This window comes from Chelonia mydas, chromosome 3 (genome assembly GCF_015237465.2).
Source record: "Chelonia mydas isolate rCheMyd1 chromosome 3, rCheMyd1.pri.v2, whole genome shotgun sequence".
Taxonomy (NCBI): domain Eukaryota; kingdom Metazoa; phylum Chordata; order Testudines; family Cheloniidae; genus Chelonia; species Chelonia mydas.
In genome coordinates, this window is record NC_057851.1 from 159,350,877 (window position 1) to 159,369,273 (window position 18,397).

Here is an 18,397-nt window from a genome sequence, read left to right on the forward strand (position 1 = left end):
TGCTGACTGCATAAATGTTAGCAATACAGATATACTACATTTCTTGGCACCTTTGGAAATGTCTTTTGATATAGCAGTATGTGTTTTCGTGAACTAGCACGGAATTCTACAACTTCCACAAGTTTATAGTATGTTGGCATCTGAGTCTAGGGTTGCCAAACCCTCACAGTTTGGCCAGGAGTCTGCCGGAATCGGGCTCGATCTCCCGGAAGCTACTGAAGCCAATCTGGGAGATTTTAGGCCGCTAAAAGTCCAGCAGCACAGTGGGGCTAAGGCAGGCTCCCTGTCTGCCCTGGCTCTGTGCCACTCCCTGAAATGGCCAGCATGTCCAGCAGTGGGTCCTAGGCGGAGGCGCAGCCAGGGGATCTCTGCGTGCTGCCCCCAAGCTCTGACTCCGCAGCTCCCATTGGCTGGGAACAAGGAACCACAGCCAATGGGAACTGTGAGAGGCGGTGTCTGCAGGCAGGGGCAGTGCACAGAGCCGAATGGCCACCCCTGAGCCTAGGAGCCAGTGCCAGTCATGCCGCCACTTCCAGGAGCCACCTGAGGTAAGCACTGCCTGGTCGGAGCCTGCACCCCGAACCCGTTCCCACACCTCAACCCCCTTCCCCAGCCCGTAGCCCCCTCCTGCACCCAAACTCCCTCCCAAAGTCTGCACCCCAACCACCTGCCCCAGCCCTAAGCCCCATCCCGCACCCAAACTCCCTCCTAGAGCTGGCACCCTGCATCCCCTCCGGCACCCCAGCCCTGAGCCCCTTCCTGCACCCAGACTCCCTCCCGGAGCCCTCACCCCCTTGTGCACCCTAAACCCCGATCCAAGATCAGCCCGGAGCCCCATCGCGCACTCAAAACCCCTCGGTCCCAGCCCAGAACCCGCACCCCCACCCCAACCACCCGCCTTAGGCTGGTGAAAGAGCATGGAGGAGAGCGAGCGACGGAGGGAAGGGGGCTGGAGTGAGTGGGGGAGGGGAAGGGCAGGGGCCTGGCCTCGGGGAAGGGGCAGGGCAATCGTGTTTGCATTTGTGCGATTAGACCATTGGCAACCCTAGTTATCACCCTCCTCTCACCCTGATCTGCCCTGGCACAGCCCAGTGCGGAGAAGATGGCAAAGGGAATGGCAAGGGGCCCCTTTTGCCACCACAGGAGTGATGTAAAGGGTCCTTTATGTTTAAGGAGCAAATCCTAATCCCAGCACACGTGCTATACCCTGGTGAGTTCCACAGCCCAGGAGATGCTGTGCCTCCACATAGCGCCCCCACACATGTGAAGGGAATGGTTGGTGGATCTACTTGCACTCAGATCCACAGGCCCTGCTGGTGCTCCTTCTCTTGTCTGACGTTCAGCAGACCCTATGTGTAGAGTGGTGCCGGGAGCAGGAACCTAGGGTTTGTGAAGTCTCTATTGGTACGTCTAATTGTCTACACAGCTATTGGGAGCATGCCTTCTGCCCGGGTAGACAGGTTCATGCTAGTTCTGCTTGAGGAGTGCACTTAAAGAGCAGTATGGACCTTTCAGCCTGGGCAGCCACTCAGGCTAGCCACCCAACGTTCATGCCTGCCCAACGCCCTGGGTCTGAGCGTGGGGTGGTTACCTGAGCCGCCTCCTGTGCTACAGTGTCCGTACTCCTATTTTTTTCAGCATGCTAGCTGGAGCAGAACTAACACGAGTCTGTCTAGACTATTAATACATAAATAAAAATGACTCCTATTATTCTGTGCACTAGCCTTTGCTGGGTAATCACATGCTGATATTTCCCTCACATTTCCGTCTTTAATCCCACCCAGGTATTTCATTGACACATTATATTGTACCATGTCTGAAATTAGGCCCAAATCCTGCAACGCAGTCCATCGGTGCAGGCCCTAAAACTGTGTGGAGTCCTATTACATTAGTGGATTCTGATTCATAGTTTGTATACTTCCTGAGGCAGGGATCATAATGTCTTCTCTGTATTGTGAGAATCCTAACATGGTTTTGGTTGCTTTGAAATAAGTTAGTAATACTACAAATAATAATTTCACCCATTCATACTCTTCCTACTTTATGGCTTTTTTCTGCTCTAATCAACAACTGGGACAGAAAGGGTTGTAAGATAGTACTGACAAACCTGATGTAATTAAAGAAATTCAGAGTTAAGTCTGCTAAATTGACCAGTTGCACCTGTTGTTAAAGAGGTACAATGAGTAAACTACAGATTTTTGCTCATTGAGGTGCCTAGGCTAGTTCAGGACAGAACAACTGCCCCCAGATCAATGGATATGTGTAAGAGCTGAATTGTGGCTTTGCAATAAGCCATTGTACATGAGCAGACTGGAAAGCAGATTCTGTCTTGGAGCTTAGGGGCTTGCTCCAAGTCTGCCTTTGCTCTGCAGGGAAGTTCCTTGTGCAAGACTTATACCTGGCCCACTGCATAGCTACACTAGTCAGTGCCTTGTAAAGTGGAGCCAAAGCTTCAGCTAGTACCTGCCTTTTTGTGCCACAGTACAAGCGAGACCATGGTTGGGCCCTAAATTTTTCCCAACCTAAAAGGCAGATGAAGTTCAGTCCATATTCTGTTTCTGTGTGCCAAGAAGGCAAATAATATATGTTCAGTGGACCAAGTTCTTTTTCAGTGTTCGTGTTCCAGGCCCCTTCAAGTGTGGATGTTTTGAATATTAGCTATCACTTTGCCTCCCTTAACTTTGAATATTCTGGTCTGAATCCTTTATTATTTTGTTTATATTTTTTTCTTCACTGAAAAGTGTGTGAACTTGCTTTATAGCTTGTAATGAGTGGGTTCAATTATGTTAAGTATTTAGGCTATTTTTAAAATTCTTGTTGGTTTTAACCCAAGAAGGAGTAACAGCGTCTTTGCAACCACTGATGTCTGTCACATAAACAGACCCACAGAATAAGCAGAGTAAATCTTTAGTTGTAATTCAAAATGCAATTGACTTAAATTACATTCAGATCAAATTATATCCCATGGTTGGTCATGTTTTCAATCCAGGGTGCAACAGCTTTGTGCTACGAGCCTGAACTGAAGTTTATTTGTGTGATAAATGAAATATTATAGTAATTATAGTGTTGCTATTGGGTAAGCTGATTGTAATTGAATATATACAATGTACATATTGTAGCTAACAGGGCATTTTAGATATGTGTCAGCTGTGAAACCTGGGGAAGAGTCTATTTCTTTTAGAAGTTGCCTTGCAAATTTTCCCTAAAAGAATAGCTGTACGTGTAATTGAGTCTCATAGACGTTAAGGTCAGAAGGGACCATTGTGATCATCTAGACTGACCTCCTGCATATTTCAGGCCACGGAACCTCACCCACCTCTCCTGTAATAGACCCCTAACTGCTGGCTGAGTTACCAACGTCCTCAAATCATGGTTGCAAGGGGCGGTGAAAATCCCCCAGGATCTCTGCCAATCTGACCTTCCTTATCCCAAATATGGCGATCAGCATGTGGACAAGACCCACCAGGCAGATACCCGTGAAAGAATTCTCTGTAGTAACTCAGAGCCCTTCCATTCTAGTGTCCCATCTCTGGCTGTTGGAGATTTTTGCTATTGGCAGTAGCCGAAGGGCCACATGGCATTGTAGGCAAGCCCATCATACCATCCCCTCCATAAACTTATCAAGCTCAGTCTTGAAGCCTGTTCGGTTTTTTGCCCCCACTGCTCCCCTTGGAAGACTGTTCCAGAAAGTCGCTTTACTTTTTCTAATATTTTGTTCCAACAAAAATAATAAAGGGTGAACTCCATCCCTTTAGAGAGGGCTAGCATGAGAACTTGTCACCACTTAAATCACAATTACACCTTAAAATAGGGTGTAAGTGAGATGTAAATGGGTGCCTAGTCCCTGTGCTGGCCCTCTGCACAGGGGTCAGTTTCACAGTGCTAACCCTCAAAACTTGTGTGTTTTTGTTAAACTTAAATAGATAAGGTTACCTCCGTATCTGTAGTATTTCTGTGTACTTAGGAAACGTTTCCAATGCTGCAAATTCTGAGGTTATATACATACAGACACTTCTTCAGAGAAAACTGTACCACCCCAGGCAGAATTTACAAGAGACTGTAGCTCAGGAGGCAAAATCCTTCTCTGAACTCTCCAGTGGGCAGGGGAAATGTGCAGGCATCGCCATGCACTCTGTGAGTTTCTTCATAGGGAAGTGAGCTATTGTCCCTGTCTTTTCCCTGTCTTTCATGGGGAGATGTGTACCCTTGAGTGCAGGAATTGAGTTTCTAACTGGCCTCTATTTGGGACATGGGGGAAAAAAAAAGAAGGGATGCTCCTGTCTGGCATTTGGTGATTTTTAAAGTTCTTCTGCTTTAATAAGTGTGTATTTGTAATATTAGGAGCTGGCCGTGACCCCTTTATGTAGGTTATCTAACACTTTCCATTATAATGATAGGAAACCAAAAAAACAAAATCTCTTTCAACCTTTTTGGAGAAACTCCAACACTATCATTGTTTGCAACTGACCTTTGAAATTAGGTAGGGAGAAAGCCTTTGGACTGAAGAAGTGCCTGTTCTTTGTCCTTTGAAAGTTTTCAACGGTTTATAACTCAGTAGAACTTAAAAAAAAATGCCATTCTCATTATACGAGGGCAGCCTGCCCCTTTAAGAGCATGAGGCCTGGGGCCAATCAGTTCTGCTTAATTAGGAGACCAGACACGCTGTTCCAATGTGAAGCAAGAAGCTGACCTTGAGCTAGGAACTGGGTGAAGGCTACAGCCAGCCAGAGGCCCTTGGTAGGAGGGTAAACCTGACCCAAACAGTGGGGTTGGTTGGAGATCAGGAGCTGGCAGTTATATTATGAGAAACGCCATTGCTGCTGGGAGTGTGCTGTAAGGGAGGGGGACTTGATATCACATTTTTTGACTTGGACTAAGGGATTCTTTGTTACCATGAAAAGTGGCTTGGCCGAAGGGTCAAAAGTTACCTTTGCAACTGGAGTAGGCTGAAGATTATGGTGGGGAAATTGCGGCAGGAGTGCTGCAACACCAGGTTTTCCGGCCAGGGGGTGCTCTGGGACGGTGAGTTTTGTGACTCACCTTTTCTCACTTATATTGCTCTTGAAAATTTTGGCATCCTGCCACAGTAACTGAACACGAACGTTAAGGCCAAGCCCATACAACTGCTGTAGAAGTAGCAGCAGCACACGCCGCACTAGGAACATGTCGGAACTGCTTGAGCCATTGTATTTGGGGGTCTTGGGAGAGGGGGAAAGACAGCAAGGCCGGTCTCCCCCCAGCCATGCTCCAGATCCAAGACATGGCCCCAGTGGCCTATTCCCCCCTCTGGGGATACAATGTGGGGCAGGAGCTCCCCCAACTATTGGGGAGGCATAGAGAAAGAGAGAGATTGGACCAGGGTGGGTTTTTCCCCGATGATCTCTTTATCTACAGGATTAACTATATTAGCTGGCCGCAAGAGAAGGCTGTTAGTCCCAGTGTGGTGGATTGGCCACTGATTCTAGGTGATCTTCCAGCAGCTGGCATCAGTGGCCAATCCACCACACTGGGATTAACAGCCTTCTCTTGCTGCCAGCTAATATAGTTAATCTTGTAGACAAAGAAGTCTGTGTTGCAGTGCTGAAGGATGCTGCTACTGATGTAAGATAGGGATTTGTTCCATTTGTACATAATATAATTTATTTTACCTCTTTTCCTTAAAAAAAAAACCCTAGGAAATTACATTTAAAAAACTGGTAAAAGATATATATGTAGCTTGCAAAGTCAAGCTCTCGAAAGTTAGCAATGCCAGATTTAGTTGCCTGTGCAACCTTAATTCCACCCCTTTCTGCTTTGAAAGACAAGGTGCGTGACGTAATGTCTTGTAGTGAACCGGCTTCTGCTGGTGAAAGAGACACGCTTTCTGCATGTGCATTTTGATAGTCTTTAATTACGTGATCACCCATGATTTTTTCCCACAAGACCCATTCCTCATGCAGTGCACAGGATGATTTCACAAGGGACCAGAATTAAGATTACATGGGTAACGGTGAATTTGGCATTTCTAACCTTCTAGGACTTGACTTTGTAATCTAAAATAAAGTTGTTTGAATTTCTTCAGAGTAACAGCCATGTTAGTCTGTATTCGCAAAAAGAAAAGGAGTACTTGTGGCACCTTAGAGACTAACCAATTTATTTGACCATAAGCTTTCGTGAGCTACAGCTCACTTCATCGGATGCATACTGTGGAAAATACAGAAGATGTTTGCTTTTATACACACAAGTCATGAAAAAATGGGTGTTTATCACTACAAAAGGTTTTCTCTCCCCCCACCCCACTCTCCTGCTGGTAATAGCTTATGTAGAGTGATCACTCTCCTTACAATGTGTGTGATAATCAAGGTGGGCCATTTCCAGCACAAATCCAGGGTTTAACAAGAACATCTGAGGAAGGGGGGGGTTAGGAAAACAAGGGGAAATAGGTTACCTTGCATAATGACTTAGCCGCTCCCAGTCTCTATTCAAGCCTAAGTTAATTGTATCCAATTTGCAAATGAATTCCAATTCAGCAGTCTCTCGCTGGAGTCTGGATTTGAAGTTTTTCTGTTGTAATATCGCAACTTTCATGTCTGTAATCGTGTGACCAGAGAGATTGAAGTGTTCTCCGACTGGTTTATGAATGTTATAATTCTTGACATCTGATTTGTGTCCATTTATTCTTTTACGTAGAGACTGTCCAGTTTGACCAATGTACATGGCCGAGGGGCATTGCTGGCACAAGATGGCATATATCACATTGGTAGATGTGCAGGTGAACGAGCCTCTGATAGTGTGGCTGATGTTATTAGGCCCTGTGATGGTGTCCCCTGAATAGATATGTGGGCACAGTTGGCAACGGGCTTTGTAGCAGGGATAGGTTCCTGGGTTAGTGGTTCTGTTGTGTGGTATGTGGTTGCTGGTGAGTATTCGCTTCAGGTTGGGGGGCTGTCTGTAGGCAAGGACTGGCCTGTCTCCCAAGATTTGTGAGCGTGTTGGGTCATCCTTCAGGATAGGTTGTAGAGCCTTGATAATGCGTTGGAGGGGTTTTAGTTGGGGGCTGAAGGTGACGGCTAGTGGCGTTCTGTTATTTTCTTTGTTAGGCCTGTCCTGTAGTAGGTGACTTCTGGGAACTCTTCTGGCTCTATCAATCTGTTTCTTCACTTCCACAGGTGGGTATTGTAGTTGTAAGAATGCTTGATAGAGATCTCTCTGGTCACGCGATTACAGATTACAGTCTCCAGCGAGAGACTGCTGAATTGGAATTCATTTGCTTTTGGTTATGCATACTCTTCCAGAGTTCCCCTGTTTGTGGTCACTCTGGTTTATAGTTTAATTCTTTGGAGACATGTAGCAGGTAAGGTAAAGAACACAGGCTTTACATAAGAACATATTAAATACATGCTCTTTACACTTAGAAAGCACAGGAGAGTTACAGATCTATGCGAACAATAAACACCTGAACGCAGTCCTCCCTCCAGAGCCTCAGAGTCCTGACCTCACCTGAGCATTTTGAGGGCTGGTCCATGTCCTTAGCAGAAGGCAAAGTCCCTCCTGCCTCCACTCCTCCAGCTGTGTCTTGTGTGTCTCACAATGGACTGGCTCCCTTGCTTAGAGAGACTATAACATTTGAAAAAAAAATCGGTCTGTGACACCTTTGCTCTTATGCTGGATAATTTCCGTGCTCCAACCCTCCTGGTTGGTTGCTGGTCTAAGAGTTATTAAAGTCAATGGCTCTGCCCTTAGCAACCACATTGCTCCATCTGGGTAGAACTGACTGTTCAAGGTTGATGTCCCCTTCGTGGCTGTGTTTCAGTTTCCCAGACATCGTCTGTTTCCATTACAAAGTGGAGAGTCTAATCCACACATTTGCACTCAAACGATACTTCACAGAACAAAAAAGGGGATTTCATAAATGGACACAAACATATTCCCCAGATTGTCACAAATAATACAAATATATTCTCACACACTAGTTGGTAACCTTGGAATTCACAAGCTAATAGAGTGCCCCCTCTCCACTACATGTTTCCTTTATTCTGTCTTACTTTTTTCTTCTCTCTTTCCCAGAAATAGACTTGTGACAATTCTTGGTGATTCTGGTAACCCTAAGTATGAAGCTGAGCTTTCCCATCTCCTGCAGGACCTCTTTCTGCACTTCTGATTGCAATTTTTTCCACTTTTGTATTTGTAGGCACCCTTTCAGTGTATCATTTCTGGCAGCAGGTTATTTATAAACCCAGAAAGCAGAACCTCTCCCAAGAAGAGGAATGGTCTCTTGAAATGTGTGTCTGTTTATTTAGTTCTTAGAACATGCAACAGGGTGTAATTACATCAAGCCATATCTATTAGCTAGAGTCTTTTGTGGACCATCCTGATGCCATCCAATAGCATCTTACGTCTCTTGATCTAAGGGATTTACTGATCAGTGGTGATTCTGTTAAACTTGGTTAATTCTGTACTTTCTTTAGTCCTTCTCCTCAAGGGAAGAAGTTATATTACTTTAAAGGTTTATATATATATAATTATAATATATAATATATAATAACAAATATATATAATATATAATAGTAATAATAAATATATATATAATATAATATATATCATATATATATATAAAACAAATCCCATTTTAGAGGAGAAAGGGGGGACAAAGTCAGAACCATCCTCCAGAACGGTGGAAAGGCTGAAATATTTCTAGCTGAAATACCTGTATAACTTAATTCAGGTAAAATAGCACTTGATTGGGAAGTACTTCATATTTGTCTGATGTTAGTTATGTACAGTTGATTTTAGTAGGTATTTTAATAGCGTGATTGATTTTCATGATCTAGAGTGAATGTCTTCGTATCTGAGTGCATTGTGTTATATTGCATGAGAACTTGTACTGTGATTAAAATATGTGAGTCAAAGGATACTACTTATGGGTAGAGGTAATTAACTGGCATTATGAATATGATATGAATATGCATTGGATTCATGATTCCTTAATTTTTTTGTAATAGATTCTGTCTACAAGAAAAGCTTCCATTACTTATTATTTTCTGCCTGGCATAAGAAGGGGAAAATGAATGTGAAGAGGTTGAATTGTTTGATACAGCTGGGTAGAACCCAATAAATTACCCTGTTCTGTATTAAGTACTTTATGGGGATCACAAGGACATGAGTATTGATGTATTTGAACTAAGCAGCAGTGGAAAATCATGAAAATGCTACTGCAAATCAGTTCTTGATCTGGAAAATAATGATAGCATGCAATAGAGGGATTGTATAACCTACCCTTTCACCAATTTCTTCCAGCTTCTCCCCTCAAACTTTTTCATCCAGCAATTATAAGCATGGCTGTGACATAACCACATGCAATTGTCCAATTTGAGCACTGATACTTATTGGATAAATGAGTTTTGAAAGGAGTTTCTCATGCTAAATTTGTTGGGTTTCTTTTTTCTGAAAACAAAATCAAAAGGGCAAGCATATGCTCTCCAGGAGAATTCTAGCTGGCAAATCCACGGGCGTTAGTTTCCACTGTGCTGGTTCAATTCAGGTAGCATGAAAGGAGCAGAGCAAAAAGAGCAAGCAGAAGTAACAATTTTGCAAGGCAGAGAAAAATATAAATGTAACTAAATTAGGATATTAGTACAGGTGATGTGCCACTCGGTTGAAGAAGGATTCAAAACAGAGAATACTGGAATTAGAGCTGAATTATTCCAGGTTCTCAGTCCTGTCTTCAGCCACTGGCACAGGCTGCAACTGTTTTCAATTATGTTTCCTTTAGAAAGAGGTTCTTTAACTACATAGGGCCAGATTCTGCCCCCTTTACTCTGCATGAATAATGCCTTATTGCACAAATAGTAGCTTTGATTTCAGCGTGGCTGCTCGTGGAATAAGGTGCTGCTGAGCTTGAGTGATGCTAGCAGAATGTAGTGTAATAATTAAATGGGGTTTAATTATCAAATTTCCATAGTGACATTTTGATATTCCATTTTGTTGTTGTTCAGGGGAGTAGCTTTTCATTTCTAAGTAGTTGTCTTTATCTGCTAGAATTCATCATAGCTATCATTAGCATTAACTATCCACCCGCTTTTTCTAACCAGGTATTAAAGTGAGCTTTAGAACCAGGGAACCTGATGGTCTGATTCTTTTCTCTGTGTCACCTGGGAATCAAGAGGAATACATTGCTCTTCAGTTACAGAGTGGACGTCCTTACTTTCTTTTTGATCCACAGGTACGGTAAGGAGAAAGATCAAATGAAATATAGCTTTATTACAGATCCCCAAGGCATATTGTACGCTTAATGGTATAAGATGATGGGGGTGCTTGCTTTTTCCATTTTTTTCATATTGATCCTGGTTAATGGGTTCTTCAATACCCTAGATAATTGGTGATCCTTAGAAAAGAAGCATTGATTCCCCCCCAGGCTTTTGTAACATTTAGTTATGTTTGCAAGTGTTAACATTTTTAAATTAGAGCTGCATTACATTTTTTTAAAAACTATTGTTCTTACCATTACCACTGAGTTAACAATCGTTAGTACCATCTTAAAATTCATTTTAAATACTAAGACAACAGTTATGGATATGTCTCTTTTTGATTATTAAATGAAGATAGCATACTTTTCTAGTAAATATTTTTCAGCATCCCATTTGATTGTACACCCACTGAAGTCCATGAGAGTTTTCCCATTAACTTCAGTGGAAACACAGTTGAGCCCTAACTTTAAATTGGTGCCGAGAATATGTAAATGTATACATCCTTTTAAATACTGTTATTAATACTTTTATTTTGTAAAATAGGTATAATTTAAAAATACATCTCTGTGGCAATAGCATCATACAGACAAATCCACTCTGATTGATTTAAGTTATGCAATGTGTGAATTAGGTGACTGCATTAGTTCACTACTTTTAAAAGAACTTAGAATGAAATCCTGCCCCTTTGACGTAAATGGGATTTTTTTCAGTGGCTTCAGTGGGGCCAGGATTGCGCTCTGCGGTCTGATCCAAAGCCCATTGAAGTCAGTGGAAAGCCTCCCATTACCTTCATTAGGCTTTGAATGAGGCTCATAGTGCTGTGACTTTCTTATATATTTTGATTATAATAGTGGCCAAGGTCTTAATCAGAACTGGGGACTCTTTGTGATGGGTACAGTACTCTTTCTGATGGATGGTATGGGTGATGTAGATAAATGGAGAGCCCCTACTCTAGGGATTTAGCCTAAAATACTTCAACAGAGAAAGCACACACATTTTTTGGCAACCGGGAGCTGCTAACAATTCAGGCCTGGCAAATGGTTCAAGAAATTAATTCAGATATGATCCCTACAAAGCGTTTGATTTTGCAAATGTGATTTTGCCTTGTTTTACATAAGAATATTTAAATATGGTCACAGTATCATTCTGCGACTCTGGTAAAAATGTGTTACAGAAGCGTTTTGTGGAATGTATTTTGAATCCAGAGAATAGTTTCCTCCAAAATTAAGCACAGGTTGGCACATGAGGTTTTGTGGTCCCAGCTTGAACTAGTTACAAATAAAATGTGGTTTCTGATGTATAAAACTATTAATGCTTTCGATTGTTGCCAAACATAATATGAAGAACTACTTATTCAGACACCTGATCTTTAGAATGCAGCATCGTTTGTAACAATTTTAACGCTAACTAAGTACACTTTGATGAGACAGCATTTAATAAAATGCTCATTAATTTCATCATTAGCAAGGGTATGCTAAGAAGTAAGCCAGTTTCTTATGTCACGCCCAATTAGCATCCCATGCTAGTAATCCCATTAGTATTGTTGAATTCACTAATGGAAAAACTAATGGGCATGCTACCAGGGCACATTAATTGGGCATGACACCAGTTCTGGTTTTAATTATTAAACTACGATAATGAAATGTGTGTTTGTAAAATATTAAAATGTTGAAATAAGGTAGAAGACAATAAAAATAGTATATGAAAAAATGCCTGGGTGCATGTAAGTGCGTTTGGGTTTGTGTTATCATTGTGGGACAGTGAACTGATACACAAACCAAGCCTGCATACCTAGGATGCAGGTACCTTTAAGAAAGGCACATGCATCTATGTGGAAAACATACTACATATGCTCATGGGAAATTACTCCCTTTTTATAATCTTAAATACATCATACATATTCTCATGCATGGTATGCTCAGTGACAGCATCCAATTAAAAACATACTGTAGAAACATATTACATTAAGTATCTGTATGCTGGCCAGCAACACTCAGATAAAGTTTGAACGGAATGGAGCTTTATTCCTTTAGGCTAATGCAGCTTTAAAGGTTGTGATAGTAGTGTTCAACAGAATCACATTAGTATTTTTCGCATTAGTACACTACCTTTTTTCCATCAGTGTAATATTAAGCAGTTTATTTGAGCATGAGCTTTCGTGAGCTACAGCTCACTTCATCGGATGCATATGCATCCGATGAAGTGAGCTGTAGCTCACGAAAGCTCATGCTCAAATAAACTGGTTAGTCTCTAAGGTGCCACAAGTACTCCTTTTCTTTTTACGAATACAGACTAACACGGCTGTTACTCTGAAACCTGTAATATTAAGATCACTGAAAGGGAGAGAACAAAGGTGTCAACAAAAATTACAGATCTATCTTTTTCATTTACTGCCGGACAGTGGCAAATGAGCTACTACTTTCAGAGATGCCAGTAACTATTGCTAAAACAAAACAAGAGTTTATTTGCAAGTTTGGAAAATAGTTTTATGAAATCTGTCCTCAGAGTAACAATTTGTAAAGGTAATTTTCCTTTATTAATATCTACTATCTAAGCAAAATAGCATTTTTGCAGTTAAGTAATTGCCTGGGAAGTTTTACTTACTGTACAGATGAGTATCCATAAGTCTCAGCTGCTTCTTGTTCAGAGGGACTGATTTCACCTAGTTGTAAGGAAATTGCAATATAGGGCGACAACCTTCAAACACTTACGCTTAACTTTACCACTGTGAATGGTCCCTATTTCTGGTACAGCATAGGATTTTGCAGGATTTGGCCTAATTGCAGCCAGTTTTAAACCAAATTGTAGAAACCACTGTACACTTATATTTGCAATCTTAGGCTAAATTAGAATATGAATTTAACGTGCTTTCAGCTCCATCTGTAGAAGAGATATACAGTTTATAATAATCTTTCACATCTCTACCTATCATGTAGTTTATCCCATTGAATAGGGTTGCTCCAATATTAACAAATATGGGGGGGGAGGGAGAAAAAGATACAAGAAAGCTCTTCTTTAATAAAGTTTTTCTGTAGTTGGCATATTAGCATTTTGTAGGCAGATAGACAATGCATACTAGATTAGACCATTGCTCTATCTATCCTGGTATCTTGCTGCCAACAGTGGCAATGCCTCAAATACATATTCAGAGATCTTCTTTCCTCATTTTTATCTTGATTAGTGATGGCATTTTATTTATTTCTTAGGAGCATGGAAATGTCCTTTTTGGAATGCTTGAACACACATTGTGGTCTAGTTGTTAGAACAGGGGGATTGGGAGTCAGGACTCCTGGATTCTGTTCTTGGATTTGCCACTGTCTTGCATTTGCCTCTCCATCTTTCTGTGCCTTTGGGCAAGTTATGTTATTAATATTATTATTTGTATTCTGATAGCACCCAAAATGTCGTAGACATTGACCACACATACAATAAGATACAATCTTGCCCAAAAAGCTTACAACCTAAGAAGACAAGCAATATATGAAGAGTGGAGGAAACAGATACAATCAAAATGTACACAGTTTTTATATCTGCATTCATTAAAGTGGAAAATGTATGGCTAAGTAGGTTTTGGTGGTTAAAATCTCAACAAATAAAAGTGTGATTTAAAAAAATCAACTATGACCAACTATCCTCATCCTATCCATTATTAATTGGCTTACTTCTTATTTCTTAGCCTCACTTTTTCCCATTTTTAAAATGGGGGTAATTATTTTTAGCTCACAGTGGGGTTGTGAATCTTTAATTAAATAGTTATGGCACTTTGAGATCTCTAGACAAAAAGTGCCATAGAGAGAGATTATTATTAATCGTTGCTTCAGGTGTTTGTACGAAAGATAACACATTAGCATAACACTTCTCTTTCTTTATCATAAGGGGTGCATAAGAATTGTGATAATAATTAGAGAGCACAGTAATTCATTGTCAAGCATTCATGGTATTTCATTGTCAAGCTTGCCTCATAGCAAACATTTATTTTTTGCTCTTCCCCCTAATCACCTGAGATCTATTAACAAGAAGCTTATGTCCTGTGTTTGAGATTTGAGGTGGAAACTAGCATTAAAACAAGAGTCTACTCTTTGCCATTAAGGCCAGCATCTCTCTAATGTAAATTGGAATCACCAGTGAGAGCTACTTCACTTACTAATTAGAATGTGACTTCTTGATTTTAAAAATAAAAGCTAATGATTTGTTCAAATGTTCCATTCTCCAAGAGTGATACATTAAGCTGGCTTCTTTTAGTGTTATAGGCAGTGCATTGTCCAAGTACAGCGTTTTGCTTTTAAGAACAAAAGGTGAAATTGTGGTCCCAATGAAGTCGCTGGCAAAGCTCCCACTGACTTCATTGATGTGATTCCACTCAAAGTATTTTAAAGTTTTACTGAAACAGTAACAACGAAGGGTCAACATATGGTTCTGTAGCCTTAAAATTCTGTCTGTTCTGCAGGGATATCCTGCCCTGAAGGGTGAATTCTATTGAATAATATTGAATTCCTTGGAAAAAGGCACTTTATCCCTGCAAGTCAGGTGTAATTTAATGCTCTGGGATTGTATTTATTAAGGATTACTGGGAGATTTAAACACCAATCAGACATCAATCCCTAGGAATTGCCCTATGACACCGTCACTTTTCCTACAGTATTATGAGAGAAATATCTGTTTAAAAAAATGAATAATTCATTTTGACGTGCTGTCTGCACCAGTTATTTTCCTTTTACCTGGTGTATTTAGAAAAGTTTTGTACTAGACGTTAACCATTGAGGTCTCCAAGTGTGTCTCACTTATCTTATCATTTACAATTTTGTATGTCTAAAATAATTTTAATATAAATGGGAAAGAGTTATGATTAGATTAGCATTTGTTTTGCATGCATCTCTTACATATGAATGGCATCTTAAAACCATCCCCCTCTGATTTTTTTCTGCTGAATTTTTTATATGACTTTTCTCTTCTCCAAAAAAACTGGACTGACTGTCCTTAAGATTGAAGTCTTCTCCTTATCCACAGAATGGGGTGAACAATGGCAGTGCAAGATTCCCAATACTGCCCTATAAGTATTCCTGACCTTCACTTAGAGAGACTACCTAGAGACAGAAACTGCCAAACAACAATCCCAATTAGTGTTAAATGTGATGGTGGCTCCTGTACACTAGAGACTCATTTCACACACTGCAGGCTGAGTAACAGTCATCCAATAACGGTCTGTTGAAATATTACAGAATTTCAGTTTATTCCTACCCCCTCACTGAAATCAGTGGAGCTGCAGAGGGTGTAAGTCAGAAAAGAATTTAGGCTCTAACTCATAGTAGCAATTAAACTGGATCCCTAGTCCTACACAAACTTTTGAGTAGGCTACTTTACCAAGGATTGGGATTACAAAGAGATAAGTAAAGCTTGCTCAGTGTTAACCATTATTCACTATTTTAGCATAAATTTAAATAGAGAGGGGAACATCACAGGTACCTTCTATTAATATTTTAAATATTTCTTGAAAGGGATCTGCAGTGGCAGTTACTCCAACCAATGATGGTGGAAGACAATACAATGATAACGTTTGGCACCATATAATTGCTACAAGAAATCAGGCTTTGGGAAAAATCACTGTGGATAGTCAGTACACAGGTAATTTAACCCATTCCTTCACATTATATCATTATCATCAGGATATCACTCACTTGCGTTCACTTTCACTATTTACCCTCTTTTGTGTGTCGAAAATATTTGCACAAATTTTCATGACAAAATTGGTCACAGTACATTGTACAGTTCTTGCCATCCAAAATAAAGTCTTTCTGCAATAGCTATAGTCTCTAAATCATTGTCAATTTTAATACTAGACTTGAGGATTTTTGCCTCTTTTTATACTTCTTGATGATATGCTGCTATTACGTTATTCTATTGTAAAATGCCTTTGTAAAGCATCCTCAGGCTTGTGTAAAAGGGCACAATATAAGCATGCATAGTACTATATTTGAATCCTGGATCTAATATGTGATACAGCATCACTATTAAATTACAGATTTATTGAAAACTTTGCATAGAAAAATAACACCCTTTCTTTTTTTAGGTTTTTCCTCAGCTACAAGTGGTAGTACCATTATTGGGGAAAACACAGGTGTTTTTGTTGGAGGACTTCCACAGGATTATACTATCCTAAGAAAGGACATGAGTGAGTATAGTTGTGTTATTCATGTGATGTATCTGAAATCCACTACAGTGGAGTTGACTTACCTACCTTTGCAACGCTGAGGGCTGCACTGATAATTTGCCAGGAACCCGAGGGCAGCACTTAATTTCCATAATTATTTAGATAATTGTTTAATCAAAAATACATTCTCACAAATTTTCTTGTATTTTCATCTTCAATTATAGAAATTGCTTTTTGGCTGAGTTCACTAGCAATATAAGCAACATTACTTCACGCATATGTTGACTTATATAGGATACGTACATTTAAGTTAGTAACATATACAGAAAGCAGGTGAGCACATTTCATAATTTATGTAGCATAAGGATTCCAAAGTACTTTTCATAACTATAAATATATATTGTGTGGGAGAGACCTCAGTGTTGATGCAAAAACAATATTAATAAAAAATTTAGTTATAATAATTTTGTCATTACAAAATTTTTTGTGCCTTTACTGAATATTAATAGCGTGCTATAGCAAGGATGCTTAGAAATTGGACAATACACGTTTAGCTAATTATGTTAAAAACTGTTAAAGCTAATAGAAGAAATTCCAGATGTTTTCTACTTCTGTGTCCCAAGCACAAGCAAACATCAAGCAGACTTACCACATAAACATTTTTAGGAAGAAACCTGATTGTGACAGGAATGCAGGTTTGTGTTATCAGAGCAATAAATCTAGAGGTAAAGTGGGGCTATACCATCTCCCTTCCCCATTTCTTTTCAAAGGAAAACCTGAGTTTAAAGCCACACAAACATTGTCTGGGAGCATAAAGTAGTAAAATCTCATTCCGTGGGCAAGTTAGTGACAGAAAGGTAAGAGAAGTGTCATTTGATTCAGAAAAATCTACAGAATCATAATTTCAGTGGTGTTGCCCTCTGTGGTATGGCAAGAGGGGCCTTTCTGCCTCTGGTTCCCAGCTCCAGATCCTTCAGAAAAGGGTCAAGTTGGGTATAATTAAAAAGCTCTTTCTAAGAACTCCTAAAAAACAGGCATGTTTGGACTTTTGGAAAACAGAATTTTCTTTTCCATCAAACTCTATTAAACTGAAAATATCTCAGAAAATGAACTGAATAAAAAGAAAAATTTTAAAGTTAGTTTTAACTCTATCTTGATCTTTCTGGCCACAAGAACAAAGGCAATTAAAGAAATGTTGTATATTCATTAAACAAAATGCATATTCAGGAGCTGAAAGTGTCACCTAAGCCATGGCCCAAGGCATGGAGCCAATGAAAGAGGGACAGCAACCAACTTGAATCTAAAGAAGCATGGAAGAGGTATGTTTTCTCACAGTTTAATGAAAAGGAGAAGGGTATATAAGACAGAAGTGAGCTCCCCACTCTCACCCCCTGCTACTCTGCTTAGGCAGCAAGCACTATGTAACTCATTCTGTCCATCTCTACAAGCAAGCTGCCAAAGACAGATAAGAAAAACAGAGAAGACTCAAGAAGAAACCAACCAAAGGAAACCTCTCCAAGACTTCAACATGGATTGATGAGAGAAAGTTAGCTAAAACATTGCCAAGGGACTAGGTTTAAAACTTTTGGAATGTTTTGTTGGAATATTGAAATGCTGTTGTAACTTAAAAGACTAACAGTTTCTCCTGTTAACCACCAAATGGTTAGTCCATGAGGAGACAGGCTAAACATTGGTAAACAGAGAAATAGTGGTATTTAATTGGATTTAAAATTCTTAATATTGGTTAATTGGCCTGTCTCAAGACAGCTCCTTAAATGGCTTCCTATAAGTAACTGATATAAATATTTCTTTGGTTTCATAGGATGTAGTTAAGGTTGCTTACTTGGCCAGCTATATACTGACTGGTTATTTATTAATAACCAACAGGTCCACCTCTCTGATACAAAATTATTTTGCCCATATATAAACATTCTTAGTTATCTTAAAGATATAGTAAAGAATGGATTCACAATAATTTGGGAAAACAATATGCTTTGGTATTAACTAACAAAGAGGAAAGCAC

At 40.1% G+C, this 18,397-nt stretch overlaps 1 protein-coding gene across 1 annotated transcript in view; it reads left to right on the forward strand.

Moving 5' to 3' along the window:
• Nucleotides 1–18,397, forward strand: part of USH2A (usherin) — a 571,481-nt gene that overhangs the window by 189,402 nt on the left and 363,682 nt on the right. The window contains exons 21-23 of the mRNA XM_027827110.3: nucleotides 10,071–10,201; nucleotides 15,722–15,848; nucleotides 16,294–16,395. Coding sequence (XP_027682911.2) covers nucleotides 10,071–10,201; nucleotides 15,722–15,848; nucleotides 16,294–16,395 — 360 coding nt within the window. The remainder of the gene's footprint in view (nucleotides 1–10,070; nucleotides 10,202–15,721; nucleotides 15,849–16,293; nucleotides 16,396–18,397) is intronic.